General features: G+C 38.9%; 1 protein-coding gene across 4 annotated transcripts in view; it reads left to right on the top strand.

Annotated features, from left to right (window-relative positions):
* Positions 1-23804, top strand: part of LOC148120131 (ankyrin repeat domain-containing protein 55-like) — a 48989-nt gene extending 25185 nt beyond the window's left edge. The window contains exons 2-8 of one of the 4 annotated variants that reach the window (XM_087912002.1): positions 359-532; positions 1871-1977; positions 12102-12177; positions 12756-12817; positions 16425-16458; positions 18280-18346; positions 22447-22802. In XM_087912002.1, the coding sequence (XP_087768128.1) occupies positions 1941-1977; positions 12102-12177; positions 12756-12817; positions 16425-16458; positions 18280-18346; positions 22447-22779 (609 nt within the window). In that variant the 5' untranslated portion in view covers positions 359-532; positions 1871-1940 and the 3' untranslated portion in view covers positions 22780-22802. The other 3 variants (XM_087911999.1, XM_087912001.1, XM_087912000.1) reach the window with 3 other exon arrangements.
* Positions 23805-24050: the final 246 nt, after the last annotated feature.

The raw sequence follows: 24050 nt of genomic DNA, 5'->3' as shown, positions 1-24050 counted from the left end.
AGTTCTTCAAGTGAGGTTCCTTCTTTCCAGGTGTCTTCAACCTCTTCCACGGTATCAAAACAAGGAAATGAACAAGCAACCTCCCCCACTACAGCAATGGCCAAACAGTGCTAGTGAAATGCTTTAATATCTAGGTGTGGTGGCACACCTCTGAAACTCTACCACTTGGAAAATTTTGGTGGGGAGGTTATGAATTTAGGAACGTCTGGGTACTTGAGGACCCTCTCTCAAAAAGAGAGGGATAATATGCATAACCTAAATAATTGGTCTGATCCAAGGGTAACTATTCAATGGAATTGTTGGAATGCTTATTCAAGTTCTTGATTTCAGTATCTCTTTCTTTATACAATACCCACAGGCCACCGAGAGGGACAACATCGAATGCATCTGTATCCTACTCAGGCACGGTGCTGATCCCCACATTGTCGATGACAGCGGACATGCTGCCCTACACCATGCTATTTGCAGGGGAAAAACCACAGTTGTCCGCAAGCTGTTAGAGTATAATGCAGATATTACAGCAAAAACGGGGGTAAGAATCATTCAACTTCATTCACAATGTACTTCCAGCAATGACACTCAGATCACTTTCCACATTCTGAAGCTCAAGCAGTCTCACTGAATCTGTTCAGAGTCAAGCATTTTTTTCTAATCTGTTTTTCATAGTTTTGTAGGTAACTTAAAGGAACTCAGCACAGCACCTTTTGTTTCAGACTTGGGCTTTACTTTAAAATTGAACAAGTAAAGGACTTGGGCCCACACATACTTCACATACACACAAACAATAGAAAAAATAATTTTAAGATAAATGTCTGTAGAAAATACAAATCTGTTGTAATTAAGAAGCTACTGATATGACTTGTCCCTCAGAGATGAGGCTAGAGTGGGAAGGTCACAGGCACACAGGTAAATGTGGAAATTTGATCATTGAAGAAAACATACTGAGAAGACTTTTTCACTTAACTTTTTCAGATTTTATATGTACATAATGAAGGGGCCAAAATGTGATTCTTATCTTAGACAAGGAGCAACTCCATTGTAATTAATGACCTAAGCCTGAATCCAGGAAGTTCCCCAGTCAATTCCCCAGTTCCCCAATTGGCTAAACAGTTCCAAACCTGGCCTTACAAGGCTGGGAGACCAGAGTTGCAGGCTCTGGCTGCTCCTGACCATAGTGACACAAAATTTCCACAGTGGATGAAACTGTTACTAGTTCTGTCCAATCAACATGCCCCCCATGTTACTGCTCCCTGACTGCCCAATTATTAAAAAGATACTTAGAATTCCCCATGTCCTCCTTCAAAGGGACTGCAAGTCTTTGTCCCTGGTCCTCATTAACATTTTATATGGGTGATGGACTGTTGCATGCTGGCTATTTCTGAAGAATAAGCACTCTTTGAGTTTACATACCATTTGAGTCTGAGGTCTTCCTCCAGCATTTTTTGGACCACAGCAACAGGAAATGATGTTTGGTTTGGGAGAAAATTTTTAGTTTCGGGAAAATAGTTTTGAAATACAGATTGAGAAACTGCTCCAGAGATGCCACTTGAGTTCACTCATCAACAGATGCACACCAAATCTACCGCCATGTTTTAGGATTGGGGCAATGGAGGCACATCTCCATGGAGCTAAGAAACTTGGAACTAGCAAGCGTTTGTGGGAAGTTCTGGAAAAAGTGGTGTTCATGGGCATTGTTGGACAGGGAAAAATGTTTCCTTTTCAAAGGAAAGGGAAGTCCTGTGTGTGTGAATCTGCAGCAAGGACTGAAGGAAAATCTATCCTTTTGTGACTCATTTTCTTTACAAAATCTATGATACATTTTTCAGTTGAGAAGCATGTCAGTTTATAAAATGAAAATTTTCCTTTGCAGTATGGATTGACTCCTTACAGGCTTGCAATAAATGAAAATCAGCCTGAAATGGCGGAGTTCCTGATTCAGAATGGTGCGGATGCACATGAGGAGCTTGCGCCAAATAGGTACCATTTCTTTTTTACAATCTTAGTGCCATTTTTGAGGGTGTCATTGCTTAAGTAATGAACACTAAAATGGTAGAGGGAATATGGCTTCAACTCATAAGCACCTATTGAGAAAGACTAGCTCACAGGGAGTGTGAGCTGGAAAAGAGACTGTTCCAACATAAACAAAGGAACAGTGTGTATCAGGGCTCAGAGTCCCATTTAAAAACAAGTTGTCATTTCTAATCTGACTTGATTGGCAATTTTCTACTTGTTAAGGCAACTTCACATTAGTGTTGTTTACTTTGAAACGTCTCAACTTTATTTTCAACACTGGAATGTATAATTTTATTATTTCTTATTCTCTTCCTTAGATATTTTATTCTTAAATATGTTCAACTTAAATATTTTTTTCAAATATTTCTTTGATCACTCAATCTGCTTTAAGTGAATTTTGAATAAGCAAATAGATTCCATTATCCATCGATTAGATGATATTACCAGATGCTATTATTTTTTCCGGTGTCCTGTCTGAAATATCTTGACAATGTGTTGGTCAGATGTGAATCTGTGCACCCAAACTCTTGAAACAGTTAATCTGGATAAGGACACTTGTCCAAAATGAGTACAAAGAACAAAGACTCCATTGAGAAAATACCTCCATACTATCTGGTTGTAAGGCATTTTCTTAATTAGTGATTGATGGATGTGGACCCAACACATCATGGGAAGTGCTGTTCCAGGGCTCATGGTCCTGAGTCTATAAGAAAGTAGAATGAGCAATCCAGTAAGCAGCTCCCTTCCATGGCCTCTGTAAGCTCCTGCCTCCAGCTTCCTTCCCTGTTTGAGTTCCTGCCCTGACTCCCTTTAATGATGAACTATGATGTGGACATATAAGCCAAATGAATTCTTTGGTCCCAAGTTCATTTTGGTCATGGTGTTTTATCATAGAAATAGCAGCTCTAAATGGGACACTTGGTATTTAAGTTGAGTTCAGCATTAAAAATCAAACGATTACCTTTTTTGTTCATGTGTGTAAGTTTAAAGTCAGATGAATTAAAAAGTAAAGTCTGTGTGTTGTGTATTTTTTATTGAAAATACACTTTTGCATACCATATATTCTAAACATGGTTTAGCATCCCTCATCTTCATGTACTTGTTTTTGTGTCCCGTCCAAAATACAGTACAACACTGTGTGATGGCTTTGCCTTCCATCTTATTTGAGGCATGTTTTCTATTTTTTTTATTTATTAAAAATTTCCCCCTCTTCCCTGCCTCCCTTTCCTCCCCCCCCCCGCTCTCCTCCTCCCCCTCCCTCTTTAGTCTTAAGTGCAGTCCGATTTCCCTGCCCTGTGGGAAGTCTAAGGTCCTTCCCCATCCATACAGGTCTTTAAAGGTGAACAGCCAAATAAACCAGGCTCCCACAGAGCTAGACCATGCAGCAGAATTAAATCCCAATGCTATTGTGTTTTCTATTTTTATTTGGCACTTGGCCACTTACTCCAGGTGAGCAGGCTGGGAAGCCTCTTTGGTATTTTACTACCTCCACCTCCTTTGTACTATAAAAGTGCTGGGATTATAGATACATTACACAGTGTCTGAGTTTTTGTTGAATTCCAGGTATTCAAATTTTGGGCTACTGTGACAATTATGTATACCCACTGAGCCATCTATCTGGCTCTAAAATACTCAATTTTTAAAAGAAGACTTTGAGCCTAAATTAAAGAAGTGGTTATAAGTGTATTGCTATTAATTATGGAACTAAGGCTTCTGAGTGCAGAGCACTTTCAATTAAACCTCTAATCCAGTTACAGGGCCTGTGTTTCTCTCTAATAAGAACCATTTGAGGTCATTTATTCTTCCTTTAATACAAGATAAACAGAAATTTGTAAAGCTGGTACTTTTGAAGCAAATAGAGAAAGTATGCTTGTGTCTTTGACATGGAATAACACAGTTTTAGGAATTCATGACTAGGAACATGTCTCAGGAATAAAGTACTTATCACACAAACCCAAGACTTCAGTGATCAACTCCTCAGAACACAGAAAGGGCCTCATGTGCCTGTGTGCATCTTTAATCTCAGGGAACCTCGAGGGCCATGGGAGATGGAGACAGGAGGCTGTCCGGAAAGTTATACTTTAGTCTTGCTTTTACAGCTGTTAACAACAAGAAACTCTGCCTCAAAACTGAGTTAGGAGGTAAGAACTGACAGTCAAAAATGTCCATTGACCTAAAAAACATGCACTAGGATCAACAGACACAAATGCATACACACATGTGAACAGGGACGCATATCAAATATGAAGATGAAAAAGTTACATTTAGATTGTTGATCTAATAAGACTGGGGATCATTATCTGCTCAAAAGACATTGAAAATAGTGGTCAAGGTTGAAGGTTTTCCTACAGTTTGCTGGAGATCACTTCAGCAGCGGTGCTATTTTGGACAAGGTTCACACCGCAGGTGGAAAGTCCCATGACAAGCTCCAAGACCGTGATGACAGCCAAAGCATGTAAAAGGAACGGTGAAAGCAGAAACTAGGAGAATAAAGCTGTTGGTCCAGAGTATACTGGCAATAGGCCCCGAAGTCCAGCAGTCTTAGCTGTGACCTGGGAAGAATATAGTTGACAAAAGAATGTTGCTTTCCTTGAGTTTTGAAGCTGGTCGTGAGTTCCAAAGACTCGGGATTACACAAAAAGTCACTAAATAAAGAAACAGCCAGGCGGTGGTTTCAGCTTTCACACATGAGTGAACTGTTAAAACAATTTGAAGGTATCACAACTGTCATGGCTTCTGAGAATGCAGGCAGAAGGATGCTTAGAAGCAAAAAAAAAAAAAAAAAATTCATATACTGACCATTGAGAGCATAGTACTCAACAGAATGCCTCCAAAGAGTTCTGACAGAGTTAGGACTGTGGGGCCATGGGGACATGCAGGCAGATGAATGGAACAGGAGCACTGACTCCACGAGCATATAATGCAAGGTTACTGCAGCATTCAAAGCAAATCGTATGGAAAAAGCACTGCTATCATTCATGTGTGTGTGTGTGTGTGTGTTTTATTTTTTTATTTTTTTATTTTTTTATTATTTATGATTTTATTGTGATAAAGTATCAGAAAATATTAAATACCAACATTAATATTTACTTTCACAAGTCTGAAATAATCAATTAATTCAGAAATGAGCAATTATATCCAGATAAACAATATATACATGAGGAGCTATGTCCAATCTTTGAATGTTTGTTATTTTATTGATGGGTCTCTAATGCCTTATAATTTGAACCTTATTCTTAACGGGCTTTTCTTTTTGTCTTAATCTATCAAATAAAATTGTTTTTCCTGGAAGAAACTAAAGAAGAACTATTCAGGAGTCTCATTACCTGGTCATAATCTCAAAAAGAGGTCACTAAATTCAACATTGGGAATTCATTTAAATCTCTCTCCCCACTGTGTGTGTGTGTGTGTGTGTGTGTGTGTGTGTGTGTGTGTGTGTGAGAGAGAGAGAGAGAGAGAGAGAGAGAGAGAGAGAGAGGGAGAGAGAGAGAGAGAGAGAGAGAGAGAGCGCATGTGTGCGGTTGCTTGTGGGATAATATGCAACCATGAAAATAGCAAGGGACAACTTTGAATGTCAATCCTTTCCTCTCTCACTTTTAGTATAAGCTCTTGCCTGGACATATATGGCCTACAACTTCTGGATATTTTCCTGTATGTACCCTATGTTGCCATATGCACAGTAGAATTTCAGATGAGTGCGATTCTTTGAACTTCTCTGGGGATCTGAGCTCCCATGCTCATGAATGTGTTGAAAACATATTGTTCACTAAGCTCTCTCCCCAATCCAGACATTAGGGTGGTTTAAATTTTTATGATTTTAATGAAAATGGCTTATATTAATTTATAAATATGAATTTCAGATACTATAAATCATTATATTTTGAATTGTCTTAGAACTTATTTCAAAGCACTCATAATTGAAGCCACTGTCCTTTTCTCTTACCTGAGTTGCTAATATGATGTGATACATGATATTTGTTTTCAGAACACTCTTGAAAGTTTCTTGAGTAACCAAAATACACTTTACTTGTCTTTTTGTGTTCATATTTTTTTTCCTTTTTTTTCCGTTAGACTTGTTTATGCAAGTATCTGAAAACACTCTTCTACTTCCTCCCCTCCTCCCAATACCCTCCCGCTCCCCCCACTCCCTCTCCTCCTCCCTCTCCATTCCCAAGAGCAGTCAGGGTTTCCTGCCCTGTGGGAAATCCAAGTTCCTCCCCCCTCCCTCCAGGCCCAGGAAGGTGAGCATCCAAACAGGCCAGGATTCCAAAAAGCCAGTCCATGTAGACGAAACAAGACCCAGTGCCATTGTCAATGGCTTCTCAGTCTTCATTTGGACTTTGGGGGCTCAGTCAGCCCCATGTCAGCCACATTCAGAGAATCCGGATTGATCACATGCTCATTCAGTCCAAGTCCAGCTGGCCTTGGTGAGCTCTCATTCGATCAGTCCCCTCGTATCAATGGGTGAACGCACCCTTCGCGGTCCTGACTTCCAGTGCTCCAATGTGGGTCTCCGTCTATATCCATCCATCATCGGATGAAGGCCCCCTCTGATTTTGCTTTCCTTGCTCACGATCTCCCTCCCTCTGTTTCACATTTGGACCTAGGGAGTTAAGTCCAGTGTTCCAATATGTGTCTCTGTCTCTATCTCCATCCATCGCCATATGAAGGTTCTGTGGTGACATGCAAAATATTCATCAGTATGGTTATGGGCCAAGGCCAGTTCAGGCACCCTCTCCTCTGCTACCCAGAGTACCATCTGGGGACCTCTCTTTGGGCCTGGGAACCCCTCCAGAATCAAGTCTCTTGCAAACCCTAAAATGACTCCCTTAGTTGAAATATAAACTTCCCTGCTCCAATAACCATCCTTCCTCCCTCCCCCCTCCCATTCCCCCAAGCCATCCTCAATCCTCCTCCTCTCCCCTCTCCCTAACCATCTCCCCTTACTTCCACCCCCCCACCCCCGTGCAGCCAATTTTGCCTGGCAATCTTGCCTACTTCTAATATCCAGGAGGATAACTATATGATTTTCTTCAGATTCACCTTCTTATTTAGCTTCTCTGGGATCACGAATTATAGACTCAAAGACCTTTAACTATGCCTAGAATCCACTTATGAGTGAGTACATACCATATTCTTCCTTTTGGGTCTGGGTTACCTCACTCAGTAAAGCATTTTCTATTTCCATCCATTTGCATGCAAAATTCAAGATGTCATTGTTTTTACCACTGAGTAAAACTCTAATGTGTATATGTTCCACACCTTCTTTAACCATTCTTCTATTGAGGGGCACCTAGGTTGTTTCCAGGTTCTGGCTATTACAAATAGTGCAGCTATGAACATAGTTGAACAAATACTTTTGTAGTATGATAGGGCATCTCTTGGGTATATTCCCAAGAGTGGAATTGCTGGGTCCTGAGGGAGGTTGACTCCCAGTTTCCTGAGAAACCGCCACACTGATTTCCACAGTGGCTGCACAGGATTGCATTCCCACCAGCAATGGATGAGTGTTCCCCTCATTCCACATCCTCTCCAGCATATGCTATCATTGGTGGTTTTGACTTTACCTATTCTGACAGGTGTAAGATGGTATCTCAAAGTTGTTTTGATTTGCATTTCCCTGATCGCTAAGGAGGTTGAACATGTCCTTAAGTGTCTTCTGGCCATTCGAAGTTCATCTGTTGTGAATTCTCTCTTCAGTTCAGTACCCCCATTTTTTAATTGGGTTAATTAGAGTTTTAGTGTCTAGTTTCTTGAGTTCTTTGTATATTTTGGAGATCAGACCTCTGTCTAATGAGGGGTTTGTGAAGATCTTCTCCCAGTCAGAAGGTAGCCTTTTTGTCTTACTGACAGTGTCCTTTGCTTTACAGAAGCTTCTCAGTTTCAGTAGGTCCCATTTATTCATTGTTTCTCTTTTTGTCTGTGCTACTGGGGTTATACTTAGGAAGTGGCCTCCTGTGCCTATATCTTGTAGACTACTTCCCACTTTCTCTTCTATCAGGTTCAAAGTGGACAGATTAATGTTGATGTCTTTAATCCATTTGGACTTGATTTTTGTGCATGGTGATAGATATGGATGTACTTTAATTCTTCTACAGGTTGACATCCAGTTATGCCAGCACCATTTGTTAAAGATGCTTTCCTTCTTCCCTTGTATACTTTTAGCTCCCTTGTCGAAAATTAGGTGTTCATAGGTTTGTGGGTTAATATCCGGGTCTTCTATTTGATTCCATAGGTCTACTTCTCTGTTTTTATGCCAATACCAAGCTGTTTTCAATACTGTAGCTCTGTAATAGAGTTTGAAGTCAGGGATGGTAAAGCCTCCTGAAGTTCCTTTATTGTATAAGATTGTTTTGGCTATCCTGGGTTTTTTTGTTTTGCCATATAAACTTGATTATTGTTCTGTCAAGGTCTGTGAAGAAGTTTGATGGGATTTTAATGGGGATTGCATTGAATCTATAGATTGCTTTTGGTAAAATTGCCATTTTTACTATGTTGATTCTCGCAATCCAAAAGCAGGGGAGGTCTTTCCATTTTCTGATATCCTCCTCAATTTCTTTCTTCAAAGACTTAAAGTTCTTGTCAAATGGATCTTTCACGTCGTTGGTGAGAGTTACTTCCAGATACTTTATGCTATTTGTGGCTATCGTGAATGGTGATGTTTCTCTGATTTCCCTCTCTGCCTCTTTATCCTTTCTGTATAGGAGGGCAACTGATTTTTTGAAGTTGATCTTGTATCCTGCCATGTTACTAAAGGTGTTTATCAGCTGTAGGAGTTCTTTGGTAGAGTTTTTGGGGTCGCTTATGTACACTATCATATCGTCAGCAAATAACGAAAGTTTAACTTCATCCTTTCCAATTCGAATCCCCTTGATCTCCTTATGTTGTCTTATTGCTATTGCTAGAACTTCAAGCACTATATTGAAGAAGTATGGAGAGAGTGGATAGCCTTGTCGTGTTCCTGATTTTAGTGGAAAGGCTTTGAGTTTCTCTCCATTCAATTTGATGTTAGCTGTCGGCTTGCTGTATATTGCTTTTATTATATTTAGGTATGATCCTTGTATCCCCAGTCTCTCCAACACCTTTATCATAAATGGGTGTTGAATTTTATCAAATGCTTTTTCAGCATCTAATGAAATGATCATATGGTTTTTTTCTTTCACTTTATTTATATGATGGATTACATTGATAGATTTGTGTATGTTGAACCAGCCCTGCATCTCGGGAATGAAGCCTACTTGATCATAATGGATAATTTTTCTAATGTTTTCTTGGATTTGGTTTGCCAGTATTTTATTGAGAATTTTCGCGTTGATGTTCATGAGTGAGATTGACCTGTAATTCTCTTTCTTGGTTGTGTCTTTGTGTGGTTTTGGTATCAGGGTAACTGTAGCTTCATAAAAGGAGTTTGGCAGTGACTCTTCTGTTTCTATATTGTGGAATACATTAAGGAGTATAGGTATTAGCTCTTTTTAGAAGTTCTGGTAGAATTCTGCATTGAAACCATCTGGTCCTGGACTTTTTTTGGTAGGGAGATTTTTGATAACAGCTTCTAATTCTTCACGACTAACAGGTCTATTTAGATTGTTCACCTGTTCTTGGTTCAACTTTGGTATATGGTACTTATCTAAAAAAATGTCCATTTCTTTTACATTTTCCAACTTTGTGGCATATAAATTTTTGTAGTAAGATCTAATGATTCTCTGAATTTCCTCTGTGTCTGTTGTTATGTCCCCCTTTTCATTTCTGATCTTATTAATTTGCATGTTCTCTCTCTGCCGTTTGATTAGCTTGGATAGGCGTTTGTCAATCTTGTTGATTTTCTCCAAGAACCAGCTTTTTGTTTCATTGATTCTTTGGATTGTTTTCTGTGTTTTTATTTTGTTGATTTCAGCCCTCAGTTTGATTATTTCCAGTCTTCTACTCCTCCTGGGTGAATCAGCTTCTTTTTTCTAGAACTTTCTAGTATACTGTTAAGTCTCCAATGTGTGCTTTCTCCATTTTCTTTAATTGGGCACTTAGTGCTATGAACTTTCCTCTTAGCACTGCTTTCATAATGTCCCATAGGTTTGAGTATGTTGTGTCATTATTTTCATTAAATTCAAGGAAGACTTTAATTTCTTTCTTTATTTCTTCCTTGACCCAGGGGTGATTTAATAGTTGACAGTTCAACTTCCATGAGTTTGTTGGCTTCCTGGGGGTAGCATTGTTGTTGAATTCTAACTTTAATCCATGATGATCTGAGAAGACACAGGTGGTTACTAATATTTTTTTGTATCTGTGGAAGTTTGCTTTGTTACCAAGTATGTGGTCAATTTTTGAGAAGGTTCCATAGGCTGCAGAGAAGAAGGTATATTCTTTCCTATTTGGGTGGAATGTTCTATAGATATCTGTTAAGTCCATTTGATTCAAAACCTCCAATAATTCTCTTATTTCTCTGTTGGGTTTCTGTCTGATTTTTCTGTCCATTGGTGAGAGAGGTGGGTTGAAGTCTCCTACTCTTAGTGTGTGTGGTTTGATGACTGCCTTGAGTTCTAGAAGTGTTTCTTTTACATAAGTGGGTGCCTTTATATTAGGGGCATAGATATTCAGGATTGAGACTTCCTCCTGATGAATTTTTCCTGTTATGAGTATGAAATGTCCATCTCTATCTCTTCTGATAGATTTTAGTTTGAAGTCAATTTTGTTAGATATTAGAATGGCCACACCTGCTTGTTTCTTAGGTCTGTTTGCTTGGAAAATCTTTTCCTAGCCCTTTACTCTGAGTAGATGTCTGTCTTTGTGGTTGAGGTGTTTTTCTTGTAAACAGCAGAATGTTGGATCCTGTTTTCGTATCCAATCTCTAAGTCTGTGCCTTTTTATAGGTGAATTTAGTCCATTGATATTAAGTGATATTAATGACCAGTGGTTGTTGACTCCGGTTATTTTTGGGGGGAGTAGTAGAGTGTATGTTTTTCCCTTCTTTGAGTTTTACTTGTGAAGGGTTGCTAGATGTCTGAGTTATTTAGGCGGTGTTGGGAATGTTGGATTCCTTGGGTTGTGATCTGCCTTCTAATACTTTCTGTAAGGCTGGATTTGTAGCTACTTATTGTTTAAATTTGTTTTTATCCTGGAATATTTTGTTTTCTCCATTGATAGTGAACGATAGCTTGGCTGGGTATAGTAGTCTGGGCTTGTATCCATGGTTCCTTAGTTTCTGCAGTATCTCTATCCAGGACCTTCTGGCTTTCATGGTTTCCATAGAGAAGTCCGGTGTAAGTCTGATAGGTTTACCTTTATAAGTTACTTGACCTTTTTCTTTTGCAGCTCTTAATATCTTTCTTTAATCTGAATGCTTTGTGTTTCGATTATTATATGGCAAGGGGATTTTTTTTTGATCCAGTCTATTTGGTGTTCTGTATGCTTCTTGAACCTTTATAGGGATATCGTTCTTTAGGTTGGGGAAGTTTTCTTCTATAATTTTGTTGAATATATTTTCTGGACCTTTGATCTGCAATTCTTCTCCTTCTTCTACCCCAATTATTCTTAGATTTGGTTTTTTTTTTATTGTGTCCCACATTTCCTGAATGTTTTGTGATGAGAAATTGTTTTATTTGCTGTTCTCTTTGGTCAGAGCATTTAATTTCTTTATGGTGTCTTACGAGTCTGAGATTCTTTCTTCTATCTCTTGTATTCTGTTGGTTATGCTTGTTTCTGAAGTCTCTGTTCGTTTACCTAGATTTTCCATAGCCAGCTGGCCCTCAGTTTGTGATTTCTTCATTGACTCCATTTCAGTTTTCAAGTCTTGAACTGTTTCCATTACCTGTTTTATTGTTTTTTCTTGGTTTCCCAGAATTTCATTTACGGATTACTCATTTCTTCAATCTTTTTGGTATATTTCTCTTCCATTTCTTTACTCATTTCCTTAATTTTTTGTTATACCTGTCTTCCATTTCTTTATACCAGATTTTCACCTCCTTTTTAAGTTCCTCTATTATTTTCATAAAGATCCGCTTAGAGTCGATTTTTTCTATTTCTTCTGTAGTAGAGTGTTCAATTCTTCTAGTTTCGTGATCCCTGGATTCTGGAGATGTCATGTTGCCTTTCAGGTTGTTGGAGGAATTTTTTTCATTGGCGCCTGACCATCTCTTCCTCACTGGATGATACTCCTCAGCACTGCAGCAGGTATATCTGGTGTTTCCAGGACCCAGGAGACAAAAGGGCAGCAGCAGTGGGGGCAGGGAGGGGTCCTGTGGAGCACCAAAGACCCTGCCACAGAAGCTGAGGGGGGAGGGGCTGTGCTCTCTTCGGGGACAGACCACCCAGGTGAGCACCCACTCACCTCTCTGGATAGAACTTCTCAGCACTGCAGCAGGGATATCTCTCTGTGTGTGTTTTAATCAAGAGCTGAATTTTCACTGTTTCTTCTCCATGAGGAAAGGTGGAAGGACAGCAGTTATTAATCATCACCAACTGTTGAAGAATGAATTTAGAGTTATTAGGCCGGGCCTTGTTGCCCATGCCTTTAATCCCAGAACTTGGAAGGCAGTAAACACAGAAATCTCTTTGATTTCAAGACCAACATGATGCATATAGTGTGTGTAAAGTCAGCTGGATGCTTAATGAGATCCTGTTTCAAAAAATTATTTGTATGTATCTAATGTAAGCTATATTAGGGACTCAAAAATAAAAAAATTAGAAAACATGCTAAGTGTTTTTATATGAATAGTTAAATGATGATCACTTTTAAACATATGTCACAGTGGAGAAACAGCTGCAGTAGAATCTGAACAAACCAAGAAACAGTGTGCTAACATCAACAAAGGTAAGAATGACTTCAACTGCTCCTACCTTCCCTAAAGAAAATAAGGAAGAGTAAAGATTTTAGATCCCCTAAAGGAGTTATGGAAATCAAGTATAAATGCAGGTCTCTGGTTTTCAAATATTCTGAAAAGTCAGAATTAATTAAGAAACTATTTCAAATAATTTTCAATTGTGAAAGTATATTGTCAAAACTCTGCTTATTTTACATTCATGCTGATATCTGTACTGCCTTTGAATAAAGAAGAAATCAACTTCACGCAGCATGTGTCCTACATAGTCACATTGCAGCAAATAGGATAATTAGAAATACATATTCTTCTTTAGTTTTATGACAAAAGCCTTGTATTTTGTACTGCATACCAATACACAGGTAAGTGTCACTAGAATGTAATTATGTCACAAACAAACCTCAGTAATCTATAACTTTCATTAAATAATTTTTCTACCTTATAATATAATTAAAATCTTCTGACCTCTTTAATGTCTGTGCAGTTTCTCAATTTGGACAGTTTTGTCCTACTGTATAATTGTTTTCTTTAGAAATCTCCCATTTTAGGGTGAAAGCTTTGTTCTTTTGTTCTACATTCTGTGAATGTATTGTTTTTATGAAGATTTATCAATTCTAACATGTTTTCCTTTTCCCTTCCTTCCTTCCTTCCTTCCATTATTTCTTTTTTCCTTCCTTCCTTCCTTCCTCATTGCTTCCTTCCTTCCGTCCTTTCTTCTCTTCTATCCTTCTTTTTTTTGTTTTGTTTTGTTTTCTGAAGTGCTAGACATTGAACACAAGGTTTTGGGAGCATTCTACACAAGCACCCTACCCGTTATCTCTGCCTTCAGTACTTTTCTCTTTAGTTTTTCTTAAATCGAACACGGTAGGTGTGTGTATCATTTCCATGCTGCAAAGCATGATTCAGAAATAAAAATTGGAACAAAAAGCAGAGTGAAGAAAATGACATCATTCTGTATTTCAAAGAATTAGCTGCCTCTCCATTGAGTCTGGAGAACCTTTGTGGCAGTGGAGGGAACACCACGTAGTATTTACTTTCAGCAACTGTCATCACGGTGTCTTTTATATCTAACTTGGCAGTGGCAACCACACTAGGTAGTGAATCCAAAACCCTCTTCCCACAAGAGTAAGATGAAGAGAATCAATATGATTGTAATGGGGACAGCTTTGTGTCACTTTATTATGAAGTTATTTATTCATGGTGTTTGTGGTGGTGAGAACTGACTGAGGCCTCCTGCATAATAAGCATAGGCTTTCCTACTGAGCCACAATCCCAGTCCACTAGTTAGTGGCCCTACTGACCTTCCTGAGTCACCATAGTTGGTGAGTGAAAGCTTTGCGGAATGTAGTAGTCTGGGCTTGCATCCATGGTTTCTTAGTGTCTGCAGCACATCTATCCAGGACCTTCTGGCTTTCATGGTTTCCATTGAGAAGTCAGGCGTAATTCTGATAGGTTTACCTTTATATGTTACTTGACCATTTTCCTTAGCACCTTTTAATATTCTTTCATTATTCTTATGTTTTTTGTTTTGATTATTATAGGGCTAGGGGATGTTATTCTTTTGATCCAGTCTATTTGGTGTTCTGTAAGCTTCTTGAACATCATAGGGATATCCTTCTTTAGGTTGGAAAAGTTTCCTTCGATAATATTGTTGAATATGTTTTTTGTGCCTTTGAGCTGAAGTTCTTCTTCTTCTTCTACCCCTATTATTCTTAGTTTTGGCCTTTTCATGGTGGCCCAGATTTCCTGAATGTTTTGTGTTAAGAATTTGTTGGATTTAATGTTTTCTTTGACCAAAGAGTCTATTTTCTTTATAGTATGTCCAGTGCCTGGGATTCTTTCTTCTATCTCTTGTATTCTGTTGGTTATACTTGTCTCTGTAGTTCCTGTTCATTTACCCAGATTTTCCATATCCAGGATTCTTTTGGTTTGTGTTTTCTTTATTACCTCTATTTCAGTCTACAAGTCTTAAACTGTTTCTTTCACTTGTTTGTTTTTTTCATGGGTAGTTTTGGGTTTCTTTGTGGGATTTATTAATTTCTTCCAACTTTGTTTGTCTTCTCTTCAATTTCTTTAAGGGAGTTTTTCACCTCCTCTGTAAAGGTATACATCATTTTCATAAAGTTACATTCAAAGTCATTTTCTTCTACTTCTGGGTTAGGATGATCAAGTCTACCTTTTGTGTGTCCACTGGATTCTGGTGTTACCATGTTTTTTAGGATGTTGGAGGAATTCTTGTATAGGCACCTACTCATCTCTTTTTTCCCCCATCTCTTCCTTCAAATGGGGCCAGCAGTGTCTTGGCATGTTGGTACAATCCTTGCTGTGGCTGTCTCTTAGGTCTCCTCAGTATTGGAGCAAGCTGTGTTTCAGAGTTCCACAGAGCTCACAGGCTCTTAGGTCCCCTCAGTATTGGAGCAAGCTGTGTTTCAGAGTTCCACAGAGCTCACAGGCTCTTAGGTCCCCTCAGTATTGGAACAAGCTGTGTTTCAGGGTTCCACGGAGCTTGCAGGTGAACAGGAACCACGTTGGATTTTCTTTGTGATGAAGAGGGTTGATGGAGGTCTCCCACATGCTAAGCCACATTGCAACCCATTTGTTGGTGGGACCAACACTCTGCTTCAGCCATAGGCAATGCCAACGAAGTTAAATTACAGTTTATATACTGTGAATAAAACAAACAAGAATTTGCTTTATTCCTTTTCAGAGGGCAGGCTTTTAGCATGCAGTGGGAGCTTCATGCCTTGTCTGTGGGAACTCCAATGTTTCCTGGAAGGGACTACTACCATGAAGTTGCTGCTTGGTTCCCGCGTTTCTTCCATGCTTCTCACCCCAGAGATCGAGTTTAGGGTGCTTAACTACTGCAGGAGGCTTTCCAATAGCTCTTACCACGGTAGGTGATAGGTACTGGTGCTGAACTTCTTTGCACTGCCCATGAGTGAGGGACCAGAAGCTAGAACTGAGGGGCTTCTGCAGCTTCCTCAGAAGCACTTGAGGAGTGTGCACACAGTGCCTTCTCTCTCTGTAGCCTTGCCACCCTGGCATCTGGAGATTCTTTGCCCTTGGTCTACCTGTGTTTGTTAAGTTTTGCTATGCTGCAAAGAACGATCCTCATAGACTTAGCTTCCTTGTGTCTGGAATTTTTATCTTCAATGGAATAAGTTCAACTCAAACCTTAGAGAGACTCTTTTCACTTCCATGCAAGATGAGTATGCTCACTTACAATTCTCCTAACAGCACTTTTCCAGAGACAAAATCAACAGCAGCAACACTGTGCTACTATGTTAACACTTCAGCTTGTGATATTGATTCTGGTTAAGATGTCAGTTTCTCTGTTTGATAATGCTAATGCTCATGATCATAGATGTTTTGTACACCAATTTATTATTAGTATTGACTTTTGAGAAAATTGTCTCTGTATTTGAACCTTACATGAGGTGTAAATTAAGAGTTATCCTTGTATTTTTTGTCTATAAATCAGTATTTACTTTAAAGGCTACAAAGATTCAAAGTATATGTAGTAATGAAGTATTAGCCTCAGCATTCAATGCTCTTTTTTCTACAGTTGCTTATAACATATTTTGTGTTTCTGCTCTGTAGTTAATGGAGGAAATAAAGACCAGCTTTCACTCGGGTAAGAATGTCTGGATTTTAAATGCAATGAGTATGTAGAGACTATAAAGTTCAGAAGCTGGCACCATGTTTTCCTCTGTGTAAGACAATTTTAGCTTTTTGATTAGTTGCTAATCAAAGCTGAATTATGCCTCAGATACAGCATGAAATGCTGTTAAGACTCCCTGTCTGTGGAGGTGATTCATCGGGTAAAGTGCTGGCTGTGCATATGGGAAAATGGGAGAAGGAAGCCCAGGGTCCACATGAGGCCTGTTGGTCTTGTGCGCTTCTAGAATCCTGGGGAGCTTATGGTGAGATTGCAGGTGGAAACAGAGCATCTCTCACATTGTCTGGATGGCTTTCCTGGATTGCTAGCCTGGGGCTTGCATTCATGAATGAGATTCAGTCATATAACTATGGCCAAGGGTGAGGGTCGACACCCAAGTCTGTACTCCAATCACCACACCTACACACTGGCATGTATGTATCTGAAATCACACATACTTACAAATACACTGCACATAACATATCATGTACATATATATATATATATATATATATATATATATATATATATATATATATATTAGTTTTTAGGCAATTAATCCTATTAACTAGTATGTTTAAGGCAAGTTGCTGGGAAGAGTGTGGGCAAAATGGCAAGGTTCAAAACTCTCCCAGACTTTGCTGAGATGATCATCTCAGAATGGCCTTATAGACATGCTTCTGTTCAGCAGGTTTATTTCCCTCTTAATGAGTTCCAACTCTGTGGTGAATCCCAAGGTAGGTGAAAGTTAGAAAAACAAAGTGTTTGTTCCAGAGTTTGCCAATCAGAAACCCTGAAATTTGGAGCTTTTAGCTGTAGTTCAGATGAAGCAGAGCTGAGGGGACAATGTTGCTCTCCAGTGTCCTATAAATTGACTTAGAAATACCCTTGACTATAAAGAGTTTCGACATATGCATGTGGACATACTATCAAAACATAGCTTCAAGGCACCAAAATATGGTGACTTTTGAGACTGATGGCAACTTAGTGCTTAGACATAGAGTACATTTCATGTTTTCCCAAAACAAACAACTCCTTGGGAGAGTGAAATGAAATGAAATGCCTTATTTTTTTTATTACAGAAAACAGGCCATGGTGCTTTAGGTTTAGGGGAACAAATGAAATGGGAGCATTCAGTGCTCATATCAATCATTTACTGCAACCATCAGAACAAGTGTTTGCAAAACCCGCCATTCCCCCCCTTATGTGTTTGGGTGTGTGTGTGTGTGTGTGTGTGTGTGTGTGTGTGTGTGTGTGTGTGTTTTGCATGTGTGTGTGTGTGCCTGTTGCATGCTTTGCATATTTCTCTGTGCAGACATGAAGGAAAGAGGAGGACATTGGTGTCTTGTATCATTCTCTAACTTATACACTTGACATAAGATCTCTGACTGACCCTGGAGCTGGTCTGGCAGCCAACAAGCCCAAATGGTACCCTGTCTCTTCCATCCACAGTACTGGGGTTACATGCATGTGTCCATGCCCAGTTTTTTATGTGGATACTGAGGATTCAAACTCAGGTTGATCTGTGTTGGCAGCAAACATTCTTATTGACTGAGCCATCTCCCAAACCACTGGCTTTTTACATTTTTATTTTTAAATAGAACTATGAGTGAGTCTTCACTGAATGTTACATAGATTGAGACAAGTTGAAACTGCAAAAGCAAAAACTTTTTAAAACGGGTTCAACGTTGAATTACATAAATGCAAAAATGTTACTTAGTACACAGATAATAAATCTTTCAACAGAGATGCTCTAAGGACCAAACTCACCCCTCATTGCATGTTTTTATTCTAAAGGCTCTCTGGAAAGGCTCGTGTTCCATCATCTTCAACAGAAGACAAGGCCAGTACCTCTGGTATTAAGGTAAAATTCTCCATTGTGAAATTTGTTTTCTTATGAATTTTGTTAAAATGCAGCAGTAGTCTACCTATCACAGTTTTATATGGAAATTTGGTCAAAGAAAAGTGTTTGGTATCAGTGAACCATCCTTTCTATAAATTCCAGTGAGCAATAAATCCTTGCAGATAGCAATGACCCAATAAGAGAATGAACTGGAAACACAGAAAGTGGAAGATTGCATGCAGTTCTCATGTAATAGAAGGTGCCTTGTGCTTGACCAAGGATGGTTTGCAGAAATAAATACACATTACACTGATTTTGAAAACAACTGTGGTAATACATCTGAATACATTTTAAAGAGTCCAGTTATTGAATTTAATGAAAATGAATGCATGGCATACCCAATTCTTTGGGATACTTTGAAAGCAGTACTAAGAGAAAAATTCATAGCACTAAATGCCTACATAAAGAACCTGGAGAAATCTCACATTAGCATCTTAATGGCACACCTGAAAGCTCTAGAACAAAAAAAGGAAACTCACCCAGGAGGAGTGGACCCCAGGAAATAATCAATTTGAGGACTAAAATCAATAAAATAGAAACAAAGTAAATGAAACAAAGTGTCACTGGAACAAAGAAATGCTTTTTTTGAGAAAATCAGCAAGATAGAAAAACCCTTGTTCAAACCAATCAAAAGAAAGAGAGACAAAATCCAAATTAACAAAATCAGAAATGAAAAGGGAGACCTAACATCAGACACTGAGGAAATCCAGAGAATTATCAAGTCTTACTTCAAAAATCTGTATTCAAGAAAAATGGAAAATGGAAAGGAAATGGCAATTTTCTTTTGTGTTTTAAACCCCTCAGAAGGTATAAAGCAAGCAGAAGAGATAGCTCTGTTTGTAGACCCTACTTACACCAATTGCCAGTTTCCATTACAAATGGCTGACAACTAGCTAATTACCTTGAACCATCTAAGTTCAACATTAGGAGAGACAGGGGCAGACTTGACATAATTATTACGCTTAATGAAACCATTAGTACCTAATTTTAATTTTGTCAGAACCAAACTCAAATGTTCTTTCTTTTAAGCCTAATCCAATTTGGTTTCTAAATTAATATTAGCTATTATGTATGATCAAAGTGAGTAATTGGTCAAGGGAGGTCTTAGTGGGGAGACAGATCTCAAGTGATTTTAATAAACAGACATTCAGTTGCCAGACATCTTCCAAGATTTCAGTGAAAAAAAATCATTAGCATATAAATTGACATGATTAATACAAATGGAAATTTTAGACTAATGTAGAAATTTTAGGCTGATACAGAAAGTAAATGGTAATGTGACGAGTGTGGCGACCACGGAGTGTTGTCCTTGGTATTAAGGGAGCAACATCTTGGATATGCCAAGGACTAGAATACAAACCACAATATCACTAACAGAAGTGAGATCTTAGCATATTCTTGAGGCAAATAAAGCAAAAGGGCAGTTGTTTCTATCCTTCAAAGATGTGACTGAAATAAAAGCAGACATCACTTTTATGATGTTAGATTTGCATAAAACCATATTAACACATGAGTTTTCCAGAACCCATTACCTGGTGATTGCAGTGTAATGAGTATAAAATCACCACCTGATCTAGATAATGTCGGTTCCTCATGCTAACAGAATGCTAAGTAGAAATCTTCATGAAGAGCTACAGTCAGACACTCTGATAAATGACACAGGCCCCAAAGGCACAAAGATGATGCTTAGCTTAGGAGAAAGAAAAAGCTCACATCACAATGAGTTTTTCTTTATTTTCTTTCTGAACTGATAAAAATCAATCTCTACCTCTATCTCCATTTCTTTCTCCTCTCTCTCTCTCTCTCTTTCTCTCTCTCTCTCTCTCTCTCTCTCTCTCTCTCTCTCTCTCTCACACACACACACACACACACACAACTTTGCATTACAAAGCTAGAACACACACACAGACACAGAGAGAGGCATACACACACACATGCCAGCAGTTCAGAGCCCTTACATTGAAATCCTATTGATCTGAGTTCCATCCCAGAGAAAACAGCAAACAACAAATGTCTCACATATGTAATCCCAACATCCCTAAATCCAGATTGGAGGCTGAGAGATTAGAACAGCTTTGAAACCTACAAACCAGCCAGACTGGAATGCACAGAGGCTCAGAAACATTGAGAGACCCTGTCTCACCCAGTGAAAGCAGAGAACCACCTCCTGAAGGTTATCTTCTGCCCTTCACACACACACACACACACACACACACACACACACACTAGCATAGCACAAACTGGCATATTAAATCAAGCACATAAGCACACACACACTCAGATAATAAACAGTGTCGATATATCCATTGGTGCTCCTGTTGTGTGACTAGCATATAAGGAACATATTTTCAGGGTCTTCTCAGTCATCTTCAGAGTTTCTGTTTTCCATGTGGCATGTATCCTGGAAAACTATACTTGTACCATGTGGCCCTTTCATTCCCTTTTTATAACTGGCTTAAGCATACTTAGTTAATGATGGAGCAATGAGAGAAACATACGGCATATGAAAATGTGTCTAAGGCTCACAGATATCTCAAGCTTTGATGTGTTCAAGTTCATCATTCTCAAGGAAACCAATGAACTGAACATTTTTACATGGTGCACTGAGCAGTTTGGACATACATGTAGGATGTGTACTTCCTCATCTGTTTTCCTTTGACAAATGATGCTTCTTAAGCTATTTTGTTTAATCATCTCCATGTTACACTGTTTGATGATGTTGGGTAAGCCTTGGAATGTTTGAGTTTTTCACACAAGTAGAATAAAGTCTCCTCAAACCTGGTACAGAAAGGTAAACATAGACTGCTAAGTTAGGAATCTCCCTGAGATGTCATGAACGATTACAAGGTAGCATGATTATTTGTAATTGAAATAAAAGTTGGTGAGGCTCCCCTTCTGACAAACAGCATCAAATGCATTTTCAAAACTGGCACTTCCTAAATGTATCTGATTAAATCAGGTGGTGTTCCATGTATCCTATCTAAGCAAACATTATGGATTGTCTCAACTCTTTTGGCATAATCCACTGCTAAATACCCGTTCAGCCTTCAGGGAATGGATCCTTCAGGCTCTGTCCATGTCATTGGATGATGGTTATATTACTGTAATAAAACACCATGCCCAAAGCAACATCTAGAAGGAAGGGTTTATTCAGAGTGTGGCACATGGTTCCAATGGGATACATACAGTTTCATCACCACCATGATTCAGGCCGGCAGGCATGGTGCTGTAGCAGCAGCTGAGAGTTACATTTAGCTCTATACAAGAAACCGAGAGCTCACTAGAAATAGCACCAGTCTTCTGAAACCCAAGACCACACAACTACTCCAACAAGGCCACACCTCCTAACCTTCCCCACAAATAGTTCCACTACCTGGAAACCAACATTCAAATATATGAGCCTATGAGTCTGTTCTTCTTCAAGCTACCATAGAGATGCTGGAACAGGCCATTACGTTCATCAGCCATATATAAAAAACAGTCCTAGCTAAGGAGTAAGAATTTGGATGGCATCTCCCAGAACCCTTACTTCAGCTCCATTGTTCCCATCTGCTGTGGGTAGTGGCACACTTTATTCCTGCATTTCAGAAGTCGCCCTCACTATTCTATTATCCTGGGAACCTAATGGGCAATTGTGAAAGGCCATGGGGAGAGCATTAGTGTGGTGCAGAAGAGAGAGATTCTTTTTGTTTCCAAAGCCCCGGATTGTCACATTATCTTAATCTGGATGGAATGTAAAATCCTTGTCCTAAAGACAGGAGAGGACATATTGTGTCTTTTTATTCATCTTCCCAGTATAGAGAGGTAGCAAAGAACAGTAGAAAAGAAGGCATAAAGCTGAGCAGATCCCCTTTCAAGATTCTCAAACTCTGGGCCTTTGACTAAAACAGAATGGAAGCTAAAGTTTCAGGATATCAGCAGTTATAGTGATAAAATTAGCCTGAGCAAACAAACATTTGGGGACTATAAATCAAGACCCTGACATGAACAGATAAGATCTAAAATGAATAAAAATAAGTGAAATTTTCAATGAAATCTAACATCTCCAAATTTCCTTAAAGGTTGACAAAAAGAAGGAAGAAGGTTTCCTTCCTCCAGTTTATGAGCATGACATCGTGCCCCAGCCTCCTGCCAATGCTCACTCAACATCAACATCTCATGCTACTGACAGAGGTGACAATCTTCAGGCATCTGAGGAAATTACTGTTCACAGCACCACTGTGGATCACACACGTTCCTTAGTTACTTACACTGGGCATGCAAGGGGGAGAACACATGCTGACCCTGCGCTTGCTCCTGGTAGCCACAGTGGTGACACCATGGACCCTGTGCAACATTCTGACCCTGTTCTTGATACCTGCTTAGAAGAGAACAGTGTCTTAGCTGAGAACTGATCATGAATCTGCTCTTCTTTGTATCTCAGGCGACGCGTTGGACCCTCCTCAGAACTCAAATATGTGGATTTTTGATGCAAATCCCACTGACTCCCCCTGTTATGTAATAATTACTCACCCCATGGTATTTTCAAGTGGGGCAGCGACCACATCATTGCTGTTCCTCATATCATCAATATTGTTGCTGAAATTTGTGGCTTCAGTGATAACGTGGGTATTGAACCTTATTTAGCAATCCTGCACAGTTAAAGTTACAAGGAGATTAACAAGGTAAGTTAGACCATAACAATGGCTTAAAATAGATAAATATTTCTGTGCTCAAAATCCAATTCTCTTTGGCTCTAATATGTATGATAAATACATTTCATACTTTGTATCGGACTCTTTAGATATTACCTAAAAGTACAAAAAATGATTATCTTTTCCAGTCATATTGAAAATGCATCACATAAAATTAACAAAATCAGTTTAGTCCAACCAAACTGATCAAGTAAAGATGGTAAGCTCACAGTTGTCTCCCATGCTGGAATGAGGAAATGTTTTTTACTCTTAATGTGGAACTTGTATTTTCTGAATATCTAAGCTGGGAAATGTAACTGTTAGATATTAGTTTCTATTTTTCTGTGTCCATACACTATGACTTATGTGGACAGCATCGTTTTGTAAACAAACACCCCAAAAGAAACAACCTCTGAGAATAAAATCAATGAAACAAGACTCCACCTTCTCACCATTCTCAATACAATGATATTCATTGTGACATGACACTACATAGGATTCTACTGGTGATGCCTCTGTTACTGCTTATCCTGACGATGCCACCCATGATGTTCTTGATACTACTGATCATTCTTGTTTTTCTTTTTAGTTTCCACTGAAGCACCTATGAGGAGCTACTGGTATCTACTGATAGTCTGTCAGAAATACTTTATAAAATTTATAAATTTTAATGTTTAGTTTTTTTGAAAATTGAATTATATATATCACTTTGTAATAGCATTTTATTAAAATCTATTATGAAAATATTTTAAGATGTTTCTTTGTGTTCTGCAAGCTGATGGCATGACCTCTTGGTGACATGTTTAAAGAGAAAGCTTCAATTTTAGCTGTCAGAGTTAGAACAGAAAGAGGCATATCAAATCACCCAGAGAAGAAATAGATGTTGGCTGAACATAGTCAACTGCACCTGCCTATGACAGAAGCAGAAGCAGAGCAGAGAGCCAGAGGGAGAGAGACACAGGAGGAGACACAGGGGCAGAGGAACATAGAGA

Source organism: Myodes glareolus, chromosome 12 (assembly GCF_982192425.1).
Source record: "Myodes glareolus chromosome 12, mMyoGla1.1, whole genome shotgun sequence".
Lineage (NCBI taxonomy): Eukaryota > Metazoa > Chordata > Mammalia > Rodentia > Cricetidae > Myodes > Myodes glareolus.
Note: the sequence above shows the minus strand (reverse complement) of the source record. Positions and strands in the feature narration are given on the sequence as shown.